Source organism: Selaginella moellendorffii, unplaced genomic scaffold, assembly GCF_000143415.4.
Source record: "Selaginella moellendorffii unplaced genomic scaffold, v1.0 SELMOscaffold_68, whole genome shotgun sequence".
Classification (NCBI taxonomy): Eukaryota; Viridiplantae; Streptophyta; class Lycopodiopsida; order Selaginellales; family Selaginellaceae; genus Selaginella; species Selaginella moellendorffii.
In genome coordinates, this window is record NW_003314329.1 from 372,850 (window position 1) to 382,365 (window position 9,516).

The following is a 9,516-nucleotide window of genomic DNA, read 5'->3' on the forward strand; positions in this document are numbered from 1 at the left end:
CGGACTTGCACCACTTTACCTCCTGGCTTGACGAGCTTGACATAGCCTCCTCCACCATCTCTAGCGCTCGCACCTTTGCCGCTGCTGCCAATGGCCTGTGAGGACGAATTCATGAGAATTAGTTCCCGCATTCTGTGGATCAGGCCTCCTGCTGGTTGCTTGCTATGCATGCCAGATCGCAACTTCGTTCCAGCATGAAGGCAAGAGAGGCGCTTTGCTTTGAGCTCTGGACGAAACACCCAACATCACAAGGTGACAAAGGGACTGGATAAGAACGCAGGCAACCAAGTGAGGTTAAAAACTCTGAGCATGGGCATCCGGCTTGCGGACATCGCGTCTTGGAATACGAGGATCAGAGCGCTGGCCTGCTGCGGCTTAGCTCCCGATGCCGAGGCGCTCTTTGAGATCATGCCCATGAGGAGCACCTCAACGTGGAATATCATGATTACGACATATGCCCAAGCTGGGCAACTGTCGAAGGCGAGCATGGTTTTTGACGCTACGCCTGCACCCGATGTTGTATCTTGCAATGCGATGCTTCAGGCGTTTATCCGGTGTGGGGATTTGCATCGTGCATGGGCTTTCTTCTCTATGACGCTTTTGAAAAATATCATCACCTGGAACATAGCAGTTCAGGCGTTTGGATATCGCACTGTGTTTGCGTTGATGCCGTCCTGGAATGTAAGAACCTGCAATATCGTCGTAACTGCATATGCCAAGGAAGGGCAACTGCTGCATGCATGGAGAACCTTTGTGGACATACCTCACAGAGACGAAACCGCATGGAACTGCATCATTCAAGCCTTTGTCACAAACGGAGAGCTGAGAAAAGCGGAGAAACTCTTTGCCATGATGCCAGAGCACACGATACTTTGCTGGAATGCAATGATTGTCACAAACATGCAGAGTGGAAACTTGGAGAAATCTGCTGCTTTGTTTAAAAGAATGCCTCACAGAGACATTATTTCTTGGAACGCATTGCTTACAGGTGACACAAGAGACTCTTGTTTCATTTCAGCGAGAAAAATGTTTGGTAGAATGCCAATGTGGAGCATTGCATCGTGGAATGCGTTGATTACAGCATATGCCAAATCTGGGCAAGACAGGCTTGCTCTTGGAGCCTTCCACTCGATGCAGCTTCAGGGTATTCGTGAGGAGATGGAAACACTTGCAATTCTTTTGGGGTCCTGTGCGAGTCTCACGGATCTTTCCCAAGGAAAGCTCATTCACTCCTGCTTCAATGTCAGACACTTGAATCTTCGACTCCAAACAAAGAAGCATTCAAGAACAATGGTGTCAAGCGCGTTGATCAACATGTACGGAAGATGTGGCGCCATCCGAGACGCCCAAAACGTGTTTGAGACCACCCAAGATGCAAACGCAGTGTTGTGGAATGCTATGTTAGCAGCATTTGCCGCAAATGGGCACTTTGCAAAAGCCACCTCTGTGTTCTGGGACATGGTTTTTCAAGGTCTACATCCCACAACCTCAACTTTCTCCATTCTCCTGTCAATGTGCAGTCACGCAGGGCTGTGGAGCGAGGGCTACACATACTTCCTCTCCATGAAATCGGATTTCCACCTCCAGCCAAGTGAAGATCACTTTGTCTGCGTCGTAGATTTGATCGGTCGCTCTGGATGGCTTGGAGCTGCCGAGGAGCTCTTGCAATCCATGCCATTCGAGCCCGGCGAAGTTGCGAGGCTGGCTTTGCTAGGAGCTTGTAGCAGCCACACCGAAGATCATATCCTCCCAGAAGCCAAGCTATGGACGTCTATGATTCTAATTAGTTCGTGATCCATTGTCAGTCGATCGAATACATTGTAAAAATCCTTTCCCAGATGCCCAGTGGAAGAAGGAATTGGAGAGGTGTAAGTAAAGAGTGCATATACACGTCCTTGGCATGGCGATGGAGTGATGGAAGGAGATGGAAGGAGATGGAAGAAGAAGGAAGAATTGCCTAGCTAGCAGTGCCATGCCGAGACGGTGACGATGGAGGTGCCAAGCCAGCCGAGAGACAAGCTCCCAGGCCCTTGGAGCAGCGTGAAATTCTCACTCTTGTTGTAGAGCCAGAGGAGCAATCGCGCCTGGCTCACCGTGTAGTGGCTCAGCGCCGCGCTCCACAGCCCCGCGCCATCGATGCATCGCTGCCACTCGCGCTGCTTCTCCGGGCACTCGCAATTCGTTCCCTCCACCAGGCTCTTGGTGATCTCTCTGCCGAAGAAGAGCCTCTCGGCGGTGATGCGCTGTGCATCATCGCCCGGCAGCGCCACGTCCAGCGATTCGAAGACCGAGGAGTAGAATCGCGCGTTGCTGGCCAGCTGATCGCGCAGGCTAGCGCCGTTGTTGGCCTCGTACTCGGCCACCGTGACGATCCTAGGGTTTAATCGCTGGACGAGGGAGAAGGCGCGCTTGAGCGCCGGGGCGGGGAGCTGCGCGAGCTGGAGCACGAAGTTCACGGCCACGACCTCGTCGGGATCGGTGCGCAGGGATTGCGAGGGCTGGAAGTCGCGGATGGGCTCCAGGATGGGGCAGAACTGGAAATCCACGCCCAGGAGCTTGGCGAAATCGGTGAGGCGGCGCTGCGTGGCGAGCATCGCCGGGGCGGGGTTGGATCCGAGGTGGGGGCTGGGAATCCCGGTGATTCGCAGCGACCGGGGGCTAGGGTTCTTGGCCGGCCATGTCGCGAATGCCTGGAGGAATGCCGCCCACTGGACGCCTTGCATGGTGCCGTAGTCGACAATGTGGATCTTGGGAGCTCCATCGGTGGCCTCGAGCAGCGCCTGGTTGGCGGTGAGATGCGCGAACTTGAGATAGGGGCAGGCATCGGTCAGGGTCTTGTACGCCATGGCTATGGCTTCGGCCTTGTTGGGCGAGGAGGAGGGCGATTCTTCTTCTTCGTCGTCGTCGCCATCGCTGTGATCATTGCCACCTCTTCTGTGGAGCCGAGCTTCCAGTCCAGAGGAGAAGTACCACGCACACTTCTCCACAGCGTTCCCGGATGAGCTCGCCATGGCCTTGAGAGTGGCGAGCTTGTCCATCGCCGAGGATGCTTGGCCGCTCTCCATGTCGTCCAGGCACGACACCAGCAGCTGGACGAGCTGCTCCAAGGCTCCTCCTCGATCTTGCTGCTGCTCCTGGTGGTGCTGGCTACGAAGATTGACAGTGGTAGTACTTACGTGTTGTGGATTCGCGGCGAGGTGTTCGTCTCCTCCGGTGGTGGTGGTCGTGGTCGTGGTGGCGGGGCCGGTGGTAAAGCTGCTGATATCCCACTGCTGTTGATCGCTGGAGCAGCAGCTACTCGACATGAGATTTAGGCCGAAGTGCTCCCTCCAGATGTCGTCCGGGCTGAAGAGCTCGGAGCTGTGCGAGGATTCCGAGGGGTGGTGCTCGGCTACAGCTGCCGCTCCATCGCTGATGCAACTGCTCATCATCAGGTACTCCATCCAATCGTCTGGCTGTTGCTCTTGCTGCTGCGGCTTTGGGTGATTCTTCTGATGATCTTCCTGGTGTGGTGGCGTCGCAGGGGGCGTGAATCCATCCAAGTAGGCCGTGACATCCTCTTCCACGACGCTGCCACACTGGGTGAGCTGAATTGGTGTTTGCTCGCATCCTTGCTGCTGCTGCTGATTGATCATGTTCCAGCAGCTCATGAGATTCATGCTGGGCTGCTGTTGCTGGTGGAGCGGTAGCGATGGCAGCAGCAGCAGATCATCACTCTCCTGGTGGTGCTGGATGGACTGGTGCTGGAAGAACTGCTGGGCGATCATCATGAGGGAAGCCGAGGAGACGCCATCTGCGGACGAAGTCGGGCTCAAGAGTGCCGTAGCAGTATCCATGGATTGTTCTACTTCCAGAGGCTGACCGGATCGAGCCAAGCGATCGATCCAACATGAGAGATCGCCAACGACGAGCTACTCCTACAGGGTAAGCTCAAGTACACACTCTGTAAGCCTCTCTTTTTCCTTTTCTTCTTTTCTTCTTTCTGGTATAGCCTACTGGTAGTGTGTCCCAGCGCTCATAAGCTTGTCCGGAAGATCCATAAATGTGTTGTTTAGAGCTCTCTCTCTCTCTCTCTCTCTCTTTCGCTAATCTAAACTATGGAGATTATGCAGTGGAGGTACCTTGGAATGGATGGATTGGATCAAACTTGTGTCGTGAACAAGACTGATTGCGAGATTCATTCATTTTCCATGTCGCAATTCAAAGGAAAGCGACCAGTGAAGTAAAGCAAAGCGATCACCTCCTATTTCTTAAAGTCGCGTCTAGTAGCGTAAAGCTCTCGCCCACCTTGAGGGGGGTCCCATTGCGCTTAGCTTTAGAGGATTTTACTTGTAAGAAATTGGCTATGGTGGCTTAGCTTGTCTTGGCTGGTATGGTCCGAGTGTAAAAAATAAAGTTTTTTAGGAGGAAAAATCAATCGAGGCCACCACCGACCACGTGAATCCGTACAAGGGTGGCCCAACGGTCACATTTTCGTACGCTGTCAATATAACGGCTCTCTATTTACTGTTACAAAACGGCTAAAACGAAAGTTGGATTAGTGCTAATGGAAAAGGTTATTGGTAATGGGAATTTGCGAGGGAAATCTGGATTTAAAACGAATGTACCAAAAAGCCCTTGGACGTGGAGGGCATATAGCGATGGCGTCGCTGTGCGCTAGTTCAGGTTTGGGGCAGCCATGGCCAGGTAAGTCACAGGTCTAGAAATTTTGGCGCTGGATCGTGATTCGTAACAGTCATGGATGCAGTGCGTCGTGGTTTGTGCAGCATTGGAATGCAAGGGTTTTGCCACTTCCAAGCGAAGGATTGGATCGTCGAGGAGGGGTTTTGTGGTGAATTGCGCGCTTGCTTTGGACAAGAAAAGGTAGCGTCTTCTTCTTTTTCTTCCTGTGTGTGATCGTTCATGACCCAAGCATGAATTTCTAGCTATGGCGCCATGGCTGTGCAAGGCACAGGGCGAGCCAATATGGAAGATACTGTCAGCGTTTCAATCGATTCTACGGGATCACAGCCTTCTTTTTTTGGTGTTTTTGACGGGCATGGAGGAATTGCAGTGGCAGAGTAAGCAAAGCTCGATGGATTCTCTCGTTGGAATCTAATATTTTTCTGTGGCTCCACACAGGTTGCTAAAGACGAGACTATGGCCCGAGTACAAGAAAAAGCTCTCTCAAGGTACACTTGTATAAGCTAAAGTTTAAAGCGAAGCTGTATGCCACTGTCTTTTAGGAGGTGGAAACTTCGCAAAGGCCACCAAAAGCGCCTACTTAGAAGTTGACGAGATGACGCTAGCTCAACCAAAAGGACTTTTCGGAGCACTGCAAGAGCGAGGCGTTGGTGGATCGCGCTGTGGAGCCACCGCTGCTACAGCAGTGTTGATGCCTCCCAAAGGTTTGAGAAGTTTTATCACTTGGATATCATCTCCAAAGGTTTTGAGTTTCGGTGGTCAGATGGCACGCGGGTCTTGGTTGCTGCAAATGTTGGAGATGCTCGAGTTGTGATCTCAAAAGGCGGTAAAGCTCTCCAGCTTACAGTCGATCACAAGGTTTTGTTCATTACTGCGAGACTAATGTTTTGCTTGCATGCTGATCGTTGCTCTCGTGCAGCCAGAAGTGGAATCGGAGAGAAAACGAATCGAGGCCAAGAATCCAACGCCAAAAAAGCCTCTGGTTGGCACTAAATTTTCTTTCCTCAGATCCCAGAAACATTTTCTTTACTGACGTACAGGTTGTAAACGTGGGAGGGACATGGAGAATTGGTGGCTTGCTCTCGCTTTCTCGTGCATTTGGCGATGCTTTTTTAAAGGAGTGAGTGAGACACCTTGAGTTTTTTTTTATTCTTTCACGGCTTTGGTCTCTGATTAAACAGCTGGTCTGATGGGAAGCCTGATGGTGCTGGAGGTGGCTTTGGCTTGACTGCTGAACCAGATGTCACAATTCAAGAAATCTCTCCCGGTAGAACATACTAGAACTATTTGTAAACTTCTCATATTGCTTTGTGTTTCAAAACGCAGATGACAAGGTAGTCATTGTGGGAACCGATGGCTTGTGGGAAACAATGGCGATTCAAGACGCTGTCGACATTTGCTTGTCTGCCCAGTAAGCCCAGCTCTCTTTTCTTCTCACTTTTGATCCTAGTTATTCAACAGGGAAAATGATACCTCTCCTGGGGATGTCGCTAAGAAACTAGTAAAGATTTCGCAAGAGCGTGGATCAACCGACGACATTGCAGTGATTGTAATCTTCCCTTAAATACAAAACATAGTGATTCCTGAACTCACGACATGCAACGGCACATTCTAATACAACGTCACCTCTTTTGACAAGGACATTGAGCAGCGCCCTCCCATGCAGAAAAACTATCTCAACATTTGGCACGGCCGCAAGCTGCGCAAATTTTCTTGGTTTGCCACTGGTTTGCCACTCCGACCACCTTTCTGGCAACGGGCGGTGGTGTACAAGCGCAAAGCCAGCATTGCGCTACAGAAGCTGCCGAAGCGCTCCAGTACCGTATTTTACTTAATTCACAGGCGTAAGTTGTGTACTCTTCTACTTACTCCTGCTTATGGTTTTGGTACAAGTTACTCCATGATTAAAACGTTTTCTGGACACTGCGAGATAAGGCAGTTCGGGAAAAGGCTGGCGAAATAGTGCTGAAAGGAGAAGGCTGCTACAACGACAAGCTCATGGCAGGCCTTGACCCCACTTACGTTCTCAATGCCGGCTGTGGTCGACTGATCGTGCCTGAGCCACCTCTGTGAGGACATCCTATTGCAAATAAGGGAGTGGTCCTTGGCGGGCTTAAAATTCGAGGAGCTATTACTCTCGAAACCTTTGCTTCGAGAAGCATCAAGCCACTGCTGCAGCTGAAGCCGAATTCAGGTTTTACTACAAGCCTTTAGACCTTTGCTTTCCAGATGTAGATGGGCGACCTCGCCCATCTACAATATTCAGATCAGTTCATGAGCTTGCAATCTCTGAAGCGATGTTGAAGAGTACGCTCCACAGCCATCGACTGACTTCGTTTCGCAGTCGTCAACTCAATCGTCAACGGATGTCGAAGCAGTGTCCACAAATCTGCACTTCAGATTCGTTGGCTGCTCTTAACGGCCTGGATTCACCAGTGCTGAGCACAAGTCCACACTCAAGATGCTGAGGAACGCTCTGCTTGTTGGAACGCCTATTCTACAAAGATATAAAGATTATATTTAATAAAACCATTAAAACAGGAACATATAAAATGTTTATATTTACCTTGAATAATGTTGATATTATTTTTCTAACAAAGATAATTGTGAAGGAAGGTGATGAGAATCAACGGCAACAATACCATTGCGAGTTATATTTGAATCTGACATATATGGGCACTCTAGTATATTTTTCTTCAACCAATGTATTAAATCTTCAATTTAATACATTTTCTAATATATTTTATTTCAAAGGTGATCAAATAAATGGCCTCAAACTATAGCAATTAATTTGTGATGACAATTTTGGGACAAGGTAAACTTTCTAATAAGGGATGTGTACCTGGTGTGGGTGGTTTGGCAAAGAATTATAAAATCATATAAAAATATATGAAAAAAACACATATATCCATAAATTGCTGTAATAAACATATAAAATAATATTTTGAACATAACTTTTTTATGTATGGGCATGCATTGTGCCTACTATATATACATTGAAAAGTCTAAATCAAAACCATAAATGTAATTTTTTTTCATTATGTAAATTTTAATTTCATATTAAATTTTTAGTAGAGTTTAGATTTAAAGTTTCTACACATAATATCTTTAAGTACAAGAGTTATATTTTAATTACTTTTTAGATGTTATAAGTTAATTTTGCTATTATTGAGGTTTCCTCTTTGGTGAGAGTAATGAAAGTGTTTTACACAACAAGAAAAATAAACCATTGCAATTCTAAAACTTCAACATATATTAAAAAGAAAAGAAATCAATGGAGGTAATGTTTTACTGTAGTTACAACAAAATCTATTTGCTCACGAAGTTTATAGATATTGAAGTTTGTCATTCTTGTATACAACTCAAAACAAAAGAAATATAAAAATCCATATATGTGTAAATATATAATGCTTTTACATATAATCACATATTCAAAGACTTAAGTGCTGAAGATTTCCATAATATATAAATATTATATATAATTGTTCATAGGAGCATTATATATATATATATATATATATATATATATATATATATATATATATATATATATATATATATATATATATATATATATATATATATATATATATATAATTTGTATATATAATATTTTCTTCATGAGGTATATATATTATATATATAGGGCATGACACCTTCGACTGCCATGTAATACTAATGCTATATCATCCAAAACAATATGATATCACTAAAATTTTAGTAAAGGTTTTTTTTCTCATTTTTATGTTGTGGCAATTTTGATAAATTGGAGTGCAGAAGCAAATATTTCTTTGAGTAATAAACACTAAAGGTTTAATATTGCAATAGTTTATTATATTTAAGTTTCTTATACAAAGCACTTTTCATTACTCTTACCAAAGAAATAACCTCAATAATGGCAAAATTAACCTATAGTATCTAAAAAAAAATTAAAATGTAACTTTTTGGCCAAAAGTTTTAAATTAAAACTTTATTGACGTGGAAAAATCTAATATAGAGTTGAAATTTATTCAGTATAAGAAATTGCATATATGGTGCTAACCTGAACTTTGTGATATATATATAACACACACCAATGCATGCCCATATATAAAAAGAAATGTTTAAAATACTATTTTGTGAATCACATATATGTGTTATAATAATTTAAGTACGTATGTATTTTTCTTTTTTATATATTTTACATGCTTTCATAATTTTTTGTTAAACTACCTCCCAAAATTACCATCATAAATTACCTACCATAGCCATAAGCCTAACCATAAACACTTCATTTCTATGGTTACTATCATTTTTCCCTAAGTAATGTGTCTTGAGTGTGTGGCTTTATAAAGGACACACTTCCACAATATAAATGATGGTACATTAGCTTTACTAATGTGCAATGGTTTTTTTAAACAAACAGCTTATCCCTTTTTTGGAATACAAAGTGCATGGTGCAATGGTTTACCAACTACCAAATGTCGAAGCATGGCAGGATGATGAGATTGAACACCCATGGCACATGGTGTGTGTTTGGACCACTACAACATAATAGTAACGTAATTTTTTTTAATTTTCAAGTATTTTATTCACACTGCTTTTAACATCATAGATCAACAATGCTTTATTCTTGTACTTCTTGCGACTTGGATCACTGATTCCAAAGTCTCGCTTAGCCATCTTCTCGAGCTCGGTTCTGGGTAGACATCGTCACTGACTTCAGTGTAGTTGCTCCTGTTTGGCCATGTCCTCCGTTGAGTAATCTCAACTAAAACCTTGTAATCGTCAGCATTCAGGCCCCCGTCCAAAGGTAGAATATGCATCAAGTAAGCAGGCGTTCCAACAAGCACA

General features: G+C 45.4%; 3 protein-coding genes across 4 annotated transcripts; 2 read left to right on the forward strand and 1 right to left on the reverse strand.

Moving 5' to 3' along the window:
- Positions 1-309: 309 nt before the first annotated feature.
- Positions 310-1,794, forward strand: LOC9653343 (pentatricopeptide repeat-containing protein At4g02750). Its single transcript, XM_002985445.2, has one exon. The coding sequence runs from the start codon at positions 310-312 to the stop codon at positions 1,792-1,794; it is 1,485 nt and encodes a 494-aa protein (XP_002985491.2).
- Positions 1,775-4,416, reverse strand: LOC9653062 (scarecrow-like protein 7). Its single transcript, XM_002985502.2, has one exon. It carries the CDS (start codon positions 3,834-3,836, stop codon positions 1,962-1,964), a length of 1,875 nt encoding a protein of 624 aa, XP_002985548.1. The 5' UTR covers positions 3,837-4,416; the 3' UTR covers positions 1,775-1,961.
- A 194-nt stretch (positions 4,417-4,610) lies between these two features.
- On the forward strand, positions 4,611-6,273 carry LOC9653344 (probable protein phosphatase 2C 11). 2 transcript variants are annotated; one of them, XM_024659419.1, is made up of 11 exons: positions 4,611-4,686; positions 4,748-4,863; positions 4,926-5,060; positions 5,122-5,171; positions 5,226-5,387; positions 5,447-5,541; positions 5,603-5,665; positions 5,724-5,803; positions 5,865-5,950; positions 6,010-6,094; positions 6,145-6,273. In XM_024659419.1, the coding sequence occupies exons 3-11, from the start codon at positions 4,936-4,938 to the stop codon at positions 6,245-6,247; spliced, it is 849 nt and encodes a 282-aa protein (XP_024515187.1). In that variant the 5' UTR covers positions 4,611-4,686; positions 4,748-4,863; positions 4,926-4,935; the 3' UTR covers positions 6,248-6,273. The 2 variants fall into 2 exon arrangements, with proteins under 2 accessions (XP_024515187.1, XP_002985492.1); XM_002985446.2 differs by having other exon boundaries at positions 4,612-4,686; positions 4,767-4,863.
- The last annotated feature ends 3,243 nt before the right edge of the window (positions 6,274-9,516 follow it).